This window comes from Phyllobates terribilis, unplaced genomic scaffold (assembly GCF_046119375.1).
Source record: "Phyllobates terribilis strain yellow unplaced genomic scaffold, ASM4611937v1 Scaffold_11__3_contigs__length_659146591, whole genome shotgun sequence".
NCBI lineage: Eukaryota > Metazoa > Chordata > Amphibia > Anura > Dendrobatidae > Phyllobates > Phyllobates terribilis.
The window spans coordinates 596,916,667-596,932,639 of record NW_027362771.1 but is presented as its reverse complement, the minus strand read 5'-3'; the positions used below and the strand labels follow the sequence as shown (position 1 = coordinate 596,932,639).

Sequence of the window (15,973 nt, the reverse complement as noted above, 5' to 3'; positions counted from 1 at the left end):
TAATACTGCTCCTATGTAGAAGAATATAACTACTATAATACTGCTCCTATGTAGAAGAATATAACTACTATAATACTGCCCCTATGTACAAGAATATAACTACTATAATACTGCCCCTATGTACAAGAATATAACTACTATAATACTGCCCCCTATGTACAAGAATATAACTACTATAATACTGCCCCCTATGTACAAGAATATAACTACTATAATACTGCCCCCTATGTACAAGAATATAACTACTATAATACTGCCCACTATGTACAAGAAGATAACTACTATAATACTGCCCACTATGTACAAGAAGATAACTACTATAATACTGCCCCTATGTACAAGAATATAACTACTATAATACTGCCCCTATGTACAAGAATATAACTACTATAATACTGCCCACTATGTACAAGAATATAACTACTATAATACTGCCCCTATGTACAAGAATATAACTACTATAATACTGCCCACTATGTACAAGAATATAACTACTATAATACTGCCCCTATGTACAAGAATATAACTACTATAATACTGCCCCCTATGTACAAGAATATAACTACTATAATACTGCCCCTATGTACAAGAATATAACTACTATAATACTGCCCCCTATGTACAAGAATATAACTACTATAATACTGCCCCCTATGACCCCGTCACAAGATTATAATTACTATAATACTGCCCCCTATGTACAAGAATATAACTACTATAATACTGCCCCCTATGTACAAGAATATAACTACTATAATACTGCCCCCTATGTACAAGAATATAACTACTATAATACTGCCCCCTATGTACAAGAATATAACTACTATAATACTGCTCCTATGTACAAGATAACTACTATAATACTGCTCCTATGTACAAGAATATAACTACTATAATACTGCTCCTATGTACAAGAATATAACTACTATAATACTGCTCCTATATACAAGAATATAACTACTATAATACTGCTCCTATGTACAAGAATATAACTACTATAATACTGCTCCTATGTACAAGAATATAACTACTATAATACTGCTCCTATGTACAAGAATATAACTACTATAATACTGCCCCCTATGTACAAAAATATAACTACTATAATACTGCTCCCTATGTACAAGAATATAACTACTATAATACTGTCCCTTATGTACAAGAATATAACTACTATAATACTGTCCCTTATGTACAAGAATATAACTACTATAATACTGCTCCTATGTGCAAGAATATAACTACTATAATACTGCTCCTATGTACAAGAATATAACTACTATAATACTGCCTCCTATGTACAAGAATATAACTACTATAATACTGCCTCCTATGTACAAGAATATAACTACTATAATACTGCCCCCTATGTACAAGAATATAACTACTATAATACTGCTCCTATGTACAAGAATATAACTACTATAATACTGCTCCTATGTACAAGAATATAACTACTATAATACTGCTCCTATGTACAAGAATATAACTACTATAATACTGCTCCTATGTACAAGAATATAACTACTATAATACTGCCTCCTATGTACAAGAATATAACTACTATAATACTGCCCCTATGTACAAGAATATAACGACTATAATACTGCTCCTATGTAGAAGAATATAACTACTATAATACTGCTCCTATGTAGAAGAATATAACTACTATAATACTGCTCCTATGTAGAAGAATATAACTACTATAATACTGCTCCTATGTAGAAGAATATAACTACTATAATACTGCTCCTATGTAGAAGAATATAACTACTATAATACTGCTCCTATGTAGAAGAATATAACTACTATAATACTGCTCCTATGTACAAGAATATAACTACTATAATACTGCTCCTATGTACAAGAATATAACTACTATAATACTGCTCCTATGTACAAGAATATAACTACTATAATACTGCTCCTATGTACAAGAATATAACTACTATAATACTGCTCCTATGTACTAGAATATAACTACTATAATACTGCTCCTATGTGCAAGAATATAACTACTATAATACTCCTCCTATGTACAAGAATATAACTACTATAATACTGCCCCTATGTACAAGAATATAATTACTATAATACTGCTCCTATGTGCATGAATATAATTACTATAATACTGCTCCTATGTGCAAGAATATAACTACTATAATACTGCTCCTATGTACAAGAATATAACTACTATAATACTGCCCCCTATGTACAAGAATATAACTACTATAATACTGCCCCCTATGTACAAGAATATAATTACTATAATACTGCCCCCTATGTACAAAAATATAACTACTATAATACTGCCCCCTATGTACAAGAATATAATTACTATATTACTGCCCCCTATGTACAAGAATATAACTGCTATAATACTGCTCCCTATGTACAGGAATATAATTACTATATTACTGCCCCCTATGTACAAGAATATAACTGCTATAATACTGCTCCCTATGTACAGGAATATAACTACTATAATACTGCCCCCTATGTACAAGAATATAACTACTATAATACTGCCCCCTATGTACAAGAATATAACTACTATAATACTGCCCCCTATGTACAAGAATATAACTACTATAATACTGCCCCCTATGTACAAGAATATAACTACTATAATACTGCCCCCTATGTACAAGAATATAACTACTATAATACTGCCCCCTATGTACAAGAATATAACTACTATAATACTGCCCCCTATGTACAAGAATATAACTACTATAATACTGCTCCTATGTACAAGAATATAACTACTATAATACTGCTCCTATGTACAAGAATATAACTACTATAATACTGCTCCTATGTACAAGAATATAACTACTATAATACTGCTCCTATGTACAAGAATATAACTACTATAATACTGCTCCTATGTACAAGAATATAACTACTATAATACTGCTCCTATGTACAAGAATATAACTACTATAATACTGCTCCTATGTACAAGAATATAACTACTATAATACTGCTCCTATGTACAAGAATATAACTACTATAATACTGCTCCTATGTACAAGAATATAACTACTATAATACTGCTCCTATGTACAAGAATATAACTACTATAATACTGCTCCTATGTACAAGAATATAACTACTATAATACTGCTCCTATGTACAAGAATATAACTACTATAATACTGCCCCCTATGTACAAAAATATAACTACTATAATACTGCTCCCTATGTACAAGAATATAACTACTATAATACTGTCCCTTATGTACAAGAATATAACTACTATAATACTGCTCCTATGTACAAGAATATAACTACTATAATACTGCCTCCTATGTACAAGAATATAACTACTATAATACTGCCCCCTATGTACAAGAATATAACTACTATAATACTGCTCCTATGTACAAGAATATAACTACTATAATACTGCTCCTATGTACAAGAATATAACTACTATAATACTGCTCCTATGTACAAGAATATAACTACTATAATACTGCCTCCTATGTACAAGAATATAACCACTATAATACTGCTCCTATGTGCAAGAATATAATTACTATAATACTGCCCCCTATGTACAAGAATATAACTACTATAATACTGCTCCTATGTACAAGAATATAACTACTATAATACTGCCCCTATGTACAAGAATATAACTACTATAATACTGCTCCTATGTAGAAGAATATAACTACTATAATACTGCTCCTATGTAGAAGAATATAACTACTATAATACTGCTCCTATGTAGAAGAATATAACTACTATAATACTGCTCCTATGTAGAAGAATATAACTACTATAATACTGCTCCTATGTACAAGAATATAACTACTATAATACTGCTCCTATGTACAAGAATATAACTACTATAATACTGCTCCTATGTACATGAATATAATTACTATAATACTGCTCCTATGTGCAAGAATATAACTACTATAATACTGCTCCTATGTACAAGAATATAACTACTATAATACTGCCCCCTATGTACAAGAATATAACTACTATAATACTGCCCCCTATGTACAAGAATATAATTACTATAATACTGCCCCCTATGTACAAAAATATAACTACTATAATTCTGCCCCTATGTACAAGAATATAACTACTATAATACTGCCCCCTATGTACAGGAATATAACTACTATAATACTGCCCCCTATGTACAAGAATATAACTACTATAATACTGCCCCCTATGACCCCGACACAAGAATATAATTACTATAATACTGCCCCCTATGTACAAGAATATAACTACTATAATACTGCTCCTATGTACAAGAATATAACTACTATAATACTGCCCCCTATGTACAAGAATATAACTACTATAATACTGCCCCCTATGTACAAGAATATAACTACTATAATACTGCTCCTATGTACAAGAATATAACTACTATAATACTGCTCCTATGTACAAGAATATAACTACTATAATACTGCTCCTATGTACAAGAATATAACTACTATAATACTGCCTCCTATGTACAAGAATATAACCACTATAATACTGCTCCTATGTGCAAGAATATAATTACTATAATACTGCCCCCTATGTACAAGAATATAACTACTATAATACTGCTCCTATGTACAAGAATATAACTACTATAATACTGCCCCTATGTACAAGAATATAACTACTATAATACTGCTCCTATGTAGAAGAATATAACTACTATAATACTGCTCCTATGTAGAAGAATATAACTACTATAATACTGCTCCTATGTAGAAGAATATAACTACTATAATACTGCTCCTATGTAGAAGAATATAACTACTATAATACTGCTCCTATGTACAAGAATATAACTACTATAATACTGCTCCTATGTACAAGAATATAACTACTATAATACTGCTCCTATGTACATGAATATAATTACTATAATACTGCTCCTATGTGCAAGAATATAACTACTATAATACTGCTCCTATGTACAAGAATATAACTACTATAATACTGCCCCCTATGTACAAGAATATAACTACTATAATACTGCCCCCTATGTACAAGAATATAATTACTATAATACTGCCCCCTATGTACAAAAATATAACTACTATAATTCTGCCCCTATGTACAAGAATATAACTACTATAATACTGCCCCCTATGTACAGGAATATAACTACTATAATACTGCCCCCTATGTACAAGAATATAACTACTATAATACTGCCCCCCATGACCCCGACACAAGAATATAATTACTATAATACTGCCCCCTATGTACAAGAATATAACTACTATAATACTGCTCCTATGTACAAGAATATAACTACTATAATACTGCCCCCTATGTACAAGAATATAACTACTATAATACTGCCCCCTATGTACAAGAATATAACTACTATAATACTGCTCCTATGTACAAGAATATAACTACTATAATACTGCTCCTATGTACAAGAATATAACTACTATAATACTGCTCCTATGTACAAGAATATAACTACTATAATACTGCCTCCTATGTACAAGAATATAACCACTATAATACTGCTCCTATGTGCAAGAATATAATTACTATAATACTGCCCCCTATGTACAAGAATATAACTACTATAATACTGCTCCTATGTACAAGAATATAACTACTATAATACTGCCCCTATGTACAAGAATATAACTACTATAATACTGCTCCTATGTAGAAGAATATAACTACTATAATACTGCTCCTATGTAGAAGAATATAACTACTATAATACTGCTCCTATGTAGAAGAATATAACTACTATAATACTGCTCCTATGTAGAAGAATATAACTACTATAATACTGCTCCTATGTACAAGAATATAACTACTATAATACTGCTCCTATGTACAAGAATATAACTACTATAATACTGCTCCTATGTACATGAATATAATTACTATAATACTGCTCCTATGTGCAAGAATATAACTACTATAATACTGCTCCTATGTACAAGAATATAACTACTATAATACTGCCCCCTATGTACAAGAATATAACTACTATAATACTGCCCCCTATGTACAAGAATATAATTACTATAATACTGCCCCCTATGTACAAAAATATAACTACTATAATTCTGCCCCTATGTACAAGAATATAACTACTATAATACTGCCCCCTATGTACAGGAATATAACTACTATAATACTGCCCCCTATGTACAAGAATATAACTACTATAATACTGCCCCCTATGACCCCGACACAAGAATATAATTACTATAATACTGCCCCCTATGTACAAGAATATAACTACTATAATACTGCTCCTATGTACAAGAATATAACTATTATAATACTGCTCCTATGTGCAAGAATATAACTACTATAATACTGCTCCTATGTGCAAGAATATAACTACTATAATACTGCTCCCTATGTACAGCATATAACTACTATAATACTGCCCCCTATGTACAAGAATATAATTACTATAATACTGCTCCTATGTTCAAGAATATAACTACTATAATACTGCCCCCTATGTAGAAGAATATAACTACTATAATACTGCCCCCTATGTACAAGAATATAATTACTATAATACTGCCCCCTATGTACAAGAATATAACTGCTATAATACTGCTCCCTATGTACAGGAATATAATTACTATATTACTGCCCCCTATGTACAAGAATATAACTGCTATAATACTGCTCCCTATGTACAGGAATATAACTACTATAATACTGCCCCCTATGTAGAAGAATATAACTACTATAATACTGCTCCTATGTAGAAGAATATAACTACTATAATACTGCTCCTATGTAGAAGAATATAACTACTATAATACTGCTCCTATGTAGAAGAATATAACTACTATAATACTGCCCCTATGTACAAGAATATAACTACTATAATACTGCCCCCTATGTACAAGAATATAACTACTATAATACTGCCCCCTATGTACAAGAATATAACTACTATAATACTGCCCCCTATGTACAAGAATATAACTACTATAATACTGCCCCCTATGTACAAGAATATAACTACTATAATACTGCCCCCTATGTACAAGAATATAACTACTATAATACTGCCCACTATGTACAAGAATATAACTACTATAATACTGCCCCTATGTACAAGAATATAACTACTATAATACTGCCCCCTATGTACAAGAATATAACTACTATAATACTGCCCACTATGTACAAGAATATAACTACTATAATACTGCCCCTATGTACAAGAATATAACTACTATAATACTGCCCCCTATGTACAAGAATATAACTACTATAATACTGCCCCCTATGTACAAGAATATAACTACTATAATACTGCCCCCTATGTACAAGAATATAACTACTATAATACTGCCCACTATGTACAAGAATATAACTACTATAATACTGCCCCTATGTACAAGAATATAACTACTATAATACTGCCCCTATGTACAAGAATATAACTATTATAATACTGCTCCTATGTGCAAGAATATAACTACTATAATACTGCTCCTATGTGCAAGAATATAACTACTATAATACTGCCCCCTATGTACAAGAATATAACTACTATAATACTGCCCCCTATGTACAAGAACATAACTACTATAATACTGCCCCCTATGTACAAGAATATAACTACTATAATACTGCCCCCTATGTACAAGAATATAACTACTATAATACTGCCCCCTATGTACAAGAATATAATTACTATAATACTGCTCCTATGTGCAAGAATATAATTACTATAATACTGCCCCCTATGTACAAGAATATAACTACTATAATACTGCCCCCTATGTACAAGAATATAACTACTATAATACTGCCCCCTATGACCCCGTCACAAGATTATAATTACTATAATACTGCCCCCTATGTACAAGAATATAACTACTATAATACTGCCCCCTATGTACAAGAATATAACTACTATAATACTGCCCCCTATGTACAAGAATATAACTACTATAATACTGCCCCCTATGTACAAGAATATAACTACTATAATACTGCCCCCTATGTACAAGAATATAACTACTATAATACTGCTCCTATGTACAAGATAACTACTATAATACTGCCCCTATGTACAAGAATATAACTACTATAATACTGCTCCTATGTACAAGAATATAACTACTATAATACTGCTCCTATGTACAAGAATATAACTACTATAATACTGCTCCTATGTACAAGAATATAACTACTATAATACTGCTCCTATGTACAAGAATATAACTACTATAATACTGCCCCCTATGTACAAGAATATAACTACTATAATACTGCCCCCTATGTGCAAGAATATAACTACTATAATACTGCCCCCTATGTACAAAAATATAACTACTATAATACTGCTCCCTATGTACAAGAATATAACTACTATAATACTGTCCCTTATGTACAAGAATATAACTACTATAATACTGCTCCTATGTACAAGAATATAACTACTATAATACTGCCTCCTATGTACAAGAATATAACTACTATAATACTGCTCCTATGTACAAGAATATAACTACTATAATACTGCCCCCTATGTACAAGAATATAACTACAATAATACTGCCCCCTATGTACAAGAATATAACTACTATAATACTGCTCCTATGTACAAGAATATAACTACTATAATACTGCTCCTATGTACAAGAATATAACTACTATAATACTGCTCCTATGTACAAGAATATAACTACTATAATACTGCTCCTATGTACAAGAATATAACTATTATAATACTGCCCCTATGTACAAGAATATAACTACTATAATACTGCTCCTATGTAGAAGAATATAACTACTATAATACTGCTCCTATGTAGAAGAATATAACTACTATAATACTGCTCCTATGTAGAAGAATATAACTACTATAATACTGCTCCTATGTAGAAGAATATAACTACTATAATACTGCTCCTATGTAGAAGAATATAACTACTATAATACTGCTCCTATGTAGAAGAATATAACTACTATAATACTGCTCCTATGTAGAAGAATATAACTACTATAATACTGCTCCTATGTAGAAGAATATAACTACTATAATACTGCTCCTATGTACAAGAATATAACTACTATAATACTGCTCCTATGTACAAGAATATAACTACTATAATACTGCTCCTATGTACAAGAATATAACTACTATAATACTGCCCCCTATGTACTAGAATATAATTACTATAATACTGCTCCTATGTACAAGAATATAACTACTATAATACTGCTCCTATGTACAAGAATATAATTACTATATTACTGCTCCTATGTACTAGAATATAATTACTATAATACTGCTCCTATGTGCAAGAATATAACTACTATAATACTCCTCCTATGTACAAGAATATAACTACTATAATACTGCCCCTATGTACAAGAATATAATTACTATAATACTGCTCCTATGTGCATGAATATAATTACTATAATACTGCTCCTATGTGCAAGAATATAACTACTATAATACTGCTCCTATGTACAAGAATATAACTACTATAATACTGCCCCCTATGTACAAGAATATAATTACTATAATACTGCCCCCTATGTACAAGAATATAACTACTATAATACTGCCCCCTATGTACAGGAATATAACTACTATAATACTGCCCCCTATGTACAAGAATATAACTACTATAATACTGCTCCTATGTACAAGAGTATAACTACTATAATACTGCCCCTATGTACAAGAATATAACTACTATAATACTGCCCCCTATGACCCCGACACAAGAATATAACTACTATAATACTGCCCCCTATGTACAAGAATATAACTACTATAATACTGCTCCTATGTACAAGAATATAACTACTATAATACTGCCCCTATGTACAAGAATATAACTACTATAATACTGCTCCTATGTACAAGAATATAACTACTATAATACTGCCCCTATGTACAAGAATATAACTACTATAATACTGCCCCTATGTACAAGAATATAACTATTATAATACTGCTCCTATTTGCAAGAATATAACTACTATATTACTGCCCCCTATGTACAAGAATATAACTGCTATAATACTGCTCCCTATGTACAGCATATAACTACTATAATACTGCCCCCTATGTAGAAGAATATAACTACTATAATACTGCCCCCTATGTACAAGAATATAATTACTATAATACTGCTCCTATGTGCAAGAATATAATTACTATATTACTGCCCCCTATGTACAAGAATATAACTGCTATAATACTGCTCCCTATGTACAGGAATATAATTACTATATTACTGCCCCCTATGTACAAGAATATAACTGCTATAATACTGCTCCCTATGTACAGGAATATAACTACTATAATACTGCTCCTATGTAGAAGAATATAACTACTATAATACTGCTCCTATGTAGAAGAATATAACTACTATAATACTGCCCCTATGTACAAGAATATAACTATTATAATACTGCTCCTATGTGCAAGAATATAACTACTATATTACTGCCCCCTATGTACAAGAATATAACTGCTATAATACTGCTCCCTATGTACAGCATATAACTACTATAATACTGCCCCCTATGTAGAAGAATATAACTACTATAATACTGCCCCCTATGTACAAGAATATAATTACTATAATACTGCTCCTATGTGCAAGAATATAATTACTATATTACTGCCCCCTATGTACAAGAATATAACTGCTATAATACTGCTCCGTATGTACAGGAATATAATTACTATATTACTGCCCCCTATGTACAAGAATATAACTGCTATAATACTGCTCCCTATGTACAGGAATATAACTACTATAATACTGCTCCTATGTAGAAGAATATAACTACTATAATACTGCTCCTATGTAGAAGAATATAACTACTATAATACTGCTCCTATGTTGAAGAATATAACTACTATAATACTGCTCCTATGTACAAGAATATAACTACTATAATACTGCTCCTATGTACAAGAACATTACTATAATACTGCTACTATGTACAAGAATATAACTACTATAATACTGCTCCTATGTACTAGAATATAATTACTATAATACTGCCCCTTTGTACAAGAATATAACTACTATAATACTGCCCCCTATGTACAGGAATATACCTACTATAATACTGCCCCCTATGTACAAGAAAATAACGATTATAATACTGCTCCTATGTGCAAGAATATAACTATTATATTACTGCTCCTATGTGCAAGAATATAACTACTATAATACTGCTCCTATGTGCAAGAATATAACTACTATAATACTGCCCCTATGTACAAGAATATAACTACTATAATACTGCCCCCTATGTACAAGAATATAACTACTATAATACTGCCCCCTATGTACAAGAATATAACTACTATAATACTGCTCCTATGTACAAGAATATAACTACTATAATACTGCTCCTATGTACAAGAATATAACTACTATAATACTGCTCCTATGTACAAGAATATAACTACTATAATACTGCCCCCTATGTACAAGAATATAACTACTATAATACTGCCTCCTATGTACAAGAATATAACCACTATAATACTGCTCCTATGTACAAGAATATAACTACTATATCACTGCCCCCTATGTACAAGAATATAACTACTATAATACTGCCCCCTATGTACAAGAATATAACTACTATAATACTGCCCCCTATGTACAAGAATATAACTACTATAATACTGCTCCTATGTACAAGAATATAACTACTATAATACTGCCTCCTATGTACAAGAATATAACTACTATAATACTGCTCCTATGTACAAGAATATAACTACTATAATACTGCCCCCTATGTACAAGAATATAACTACTATAATACTGCTCCTATGTACAAGAATATAACTACTATAATACTGCTCCTATGTACAAGAATATAACTACTATAATACTGCCTCCTATGTACAAGAATATAACCACTATAATACTGCTCCTATGTACAAGAATATAACTACTATATCACTGCCCCCTATGTACAAGAATATAACTACTATAATACTGCCCCCTATGTACAAGAATATAACTACTATAATACTGCCCCTATGTACAGGAATATAACTACTATAATACTGCTCCTATGTACAAGAATATAACTACTATAATACTGCCCCCTATGTACAAGAATATAACTACTATAATACTGCTCCTATGTACAAGAATATAACTACTATAATACTGCTCCTATGTACAAGAATATAACTACTATAATACTGCCCCCTATGTTCAAGAATATAACTACTATAATACTGCCCCCTATGTACAAGAATATAACTACTATAATACTGCCCCCTATGTACAAGAATATAACTACTATAATACTGCCCCCTATGTACAAGAATATAACTACTATAATACTGCCCCTATGTACAGGAATATAACTACTATAATACTGCCCCCTATGTACAAGAATATAACTACTATAATACTGCCCCCTATGTACAAGAATATAACTACTATAATACTGCTCCTATGTACAAGAATATAACTACTATAATACTGCTCCTATGTACAAGAATATAACTACTATACTACTGTCCCTTATGTACAAGAATATAACTACTATAATACTGCCCCCTATGTACAAGAATATAACTACTATAATACTGCCCCCTATGTACAAGAATATAACTACTATAATACTGCTCCTATGTACAAGAATATAACTACTATAATACTGCTCCTATGTACAAGAATATAACTACTATAATACTGCTCCTATGTACAAGAATATAACTACTATACTACTGTCCCTTATGTACAAGAATATAACTACTATAATACTGCCCCCTATGTACAAGAATATAACTACTATAATACTGCCCCCTATGTACAAGAATATAACTACTATAATACTGCTCCTATGTACAAGAATATAACTACTATAATACTGCTCCTATGTACAAGAATATAACTACTATACTACTGTCCCTTATGTACAAGAATATAACTACTATAATACTGCCCCCTATGTACAAGAATATAACTACTATAATACTGCCCCCTATGTACAAGAATATAACTACTATAATACTGCTCCTATGTACAAGAATATAACTACTATAATACTGCTCCTATGTACAAGAATATAACTACTATAATACTGCTCCTATGTACAAGAATATAACTACTATAATACTGCTCCCTATGTACAAGAATATAACTACTATAATACTGTCCCTTATGTACAAGAATATAACTACTATAATACTGCTCCTATGTACAAGAATATAACTACTATAATACTGCCCCCTATGTACAAGAATATAACTACTATAATACTGCCCCCTATGTACAAGAATATAACTACTATAATACTGCTCCTATGTACAAGAATATAACTACTATAATACTGCTCCTATGTACAAGAATATAACTATTATAATACTGCCCCTATGTACAGGAATATAACTACTATAATACTGCCCCCTATGTACAAGAATATAACTACTATAATACTGCCCCTATGTACAGGGGTGTGTTTGTGTGTGTAAATATATATATACAGACACTTGTCTTTCTCTCTCTCGCTCAGAGTTGGGTTGATGACCGCACGCCCTGGACCACACGTTACGGGTCTATTGCCGGTCTGGCGGAGCTGGGGGCTGATGTGAGTTTGGGGGGATTAGTTGCTGTGGGGGATGGGATATTAATGTGATTTTTAAGTAATTTTGCTTTTTTCTTTCTTTTAGGTAATTAAGACTCTGATTGTCCCACGTCTGCAGATAGAAGGCGACCGGCTGCGCAACATCCTGGAGGGTCAGGTGTTGTCCAACATCGATAAGATCGGTGCGGACCACGTGCAGAGCCTCCTGCTGGTAATGTGTAGGCGTTGTACGGCTGTATACAACTCCCACCGGCCTCCTCACGCTGTATACAGGGGCTCTGCACATTACTACAGCGGTCTTGTATCTCCCTATAGAAACACTCGGCCCCAGTGGTGGTGAAGCTGCGCTCTCCCCCTGATGTCCCGGACGCATACAGGGCCGATTACGGCTTTCTGGGCCCCACGCTCTGCTCTCACGTGCTGAAGGCCCGAGCTCAGAGCGCCTTACAGGGGCCGCAGGTGAACCGGACCACCCTGACCGTGACCCAGGTACCTCGTGTAGTGGCCCCTGGGATGAGCATGGTGTCGGGTGACGCTCAGCCATGGCCTGATGTCTAATGATGTGTCTTGTGTCTCCTCTCATCCCCCATCGTCCTCTCTCCGTCTCTTCTTCTGGTGTGTCCTCTCACAGCCTCGTCCCACCCTCACGCTGTCTCAGCCGTCCTCCGGCTCCATCACGCCGTCTACTCGTCCTCCAGGAATTATTAAGATGCCCGGCTCCTTGACTGGATCCTTGACTTTGCCTGTACAGACCTTAGTGAGCGCCCGGTCTGCAACTCCCACCCAGCCATCACCACCACCCACCAAGTACATCGTGGTGTCCTCAGCCGGGAGCAGCGGGACCCAGGTAACGCCGAGTCCTCTCTGTACTGATCTGTGCTGATGTGCTCCTCACACTCCTCCTCTTCTCTAGCTTCTGCCTCTTCTTCTTCTTTTCTAATTTTTCCTTCTTTTGACACAAATCCCCCCCTCCATCTTCCATCCTCCCTATGGGAGATCTATTTGCGCTCTCTCTCGGCCCCTCCCACCGCGTCTCGCTCTGTCTCAGGGGGGGGCCCCCACCGCGTCTCGCTCACATGGACTCCTTCCTGCCTTTGTTTTACTCTGCTCTCTCCATGTTTTCCTCTCTCTGCGCTCTCCGTCCTCCCTGTTTTCCGCTCTCTCCTCTGCTCCCTCTGTGTTTTACACTCTCTCTCTTCTGCTTCCTCTGTTTTACGCTCTCTGCGCTCTCTCCTCTGTTCCCTCTCTGTTTTACGCTCTCTCTCTCCTCTGCTCCCTCTGTTTTACGCTCTCTGCGCTCTTTCCTCTGCTCCCTCTGTGTTTTCCGCTCTCTGCTCTCTCTCTCTCCTCTGCTCCGTCCCTGTTTTCCGCTCTCTGCGCTCTCTCCACTGCTCCCTCCCTGTTTTCCGCTCTCTGCACTCTCTCCTCTGCTCCCTCCCTGTTTTCCGCTCTCTGCGCTCTCTCTCCTCTGCTCCCTCGTTTTCCGCTCTCTGCGCTCTCTCTCCTCTGCTCCCTCCCTGTTTTACGCTCTCTGCGCTCTCTCTCCTCTGCTCCCTCCCTGTTTTCCTCTCTCTGCGCTCTCTCTCCTCTGCTCCCTCCCTGTTTTCCGCTCTCTGCGCTCTCTCTCCTCTGCTCCCTCCCTGTTTTCCTCTCTCTGCGCTCTCTCTCCTCTGCTCCCTCCTTGTTTTGCGCTCTCTCTCCTCTGCTCCCTCCTTGTTTTGCGCTCTCTCTCCTCTCTCCCTGTTTTCCGCTCTCTGCGCTCTCACCTCTCCTCCCTCCTTGTTTTACGCTCTCTGCGCTCTCTCTCCTCTGCTCCCTCCTTGTTTTACGCTCTCTGCGCTCTCTCTCCTCTGCTCCCTCCTTGTTTTACGCTCTCTGCGCTCTCTCTCCTCTGCTTCCTCCCTGTTTTCCGCTCTCTGCGCTCTCTCTCCTCTGCTCCCTCCCTGTTTTACGCTCTCTGCGCTCTCTCTCCTCTGCTCCCTCCCTGTTTTACGCTCTCTGCGCTCTCTCTCTTCTGCTCCCTCCTTGTTTTCCGCCCTCTGCGCTCTCTCCTCTGCTCCCTCCTTGTTTTCCGCTCTCTGCGCTCTCTCTCCTCTGCTCCCTCCCTGTTTTCCGCTGTCTGCGCTCTCTCCTCTGCTCCCTCCCTGTTTTCCGCCCTCTGCGCTCTCTCTCCTCTGCTCCCTCCCTGTTTTCCGCTCTCTGCGCTCTCTCTCCTCTGCTCCCTCCCTGTTTTCCGCTCTCTGCGCTCTCTCTCCTCTGCTCCCTCCCTGTTTTCCGCTCTCTGCGCTCTCTCTCCTCTGCTCCCTCCCTGTTTTCCGCTCTCTGCGCTCTCTCTCCTCTGCTCCCTCCCTGTTTACGCTCTCTGCGCTCTCTCTCCTCTGCTCCC

General features: G+C 35.1%; 1 protein-coding gene across 1 annotated transcript in view; it reads left to right on the top strand.

Moving 5' to 3' along the window:
• Positions 1 to 15,973, top strand: part of TAF6 (TATA-box binding protein associated factor 6) — a 55,956-nt gene that overhangs the window by 23,179 nt on the left and 16,804 nt on the right. The window contains exons 11-14 of the mRNA XM_073654426.1: positions 13,516 to 13,590; positions 13,673 to 13,798; positions 13,903 to 14,076; positions 14,219 to 14,434. Coding sequence (XP_073510527.1) covers positions 13,516 to 13,590; positions 13,673 to 13,798; positions 13,903 to 14,076; positions 14,219 to 14,434 — 591 coding nt within the window. The remainder of the gene's footprint in view (positions 1 to 13,515; positions 13,591 to 13,672; positions 13,799 to 13,902; positions 14,077 to 14,218; positions 14,435 to 15,973) is intronic.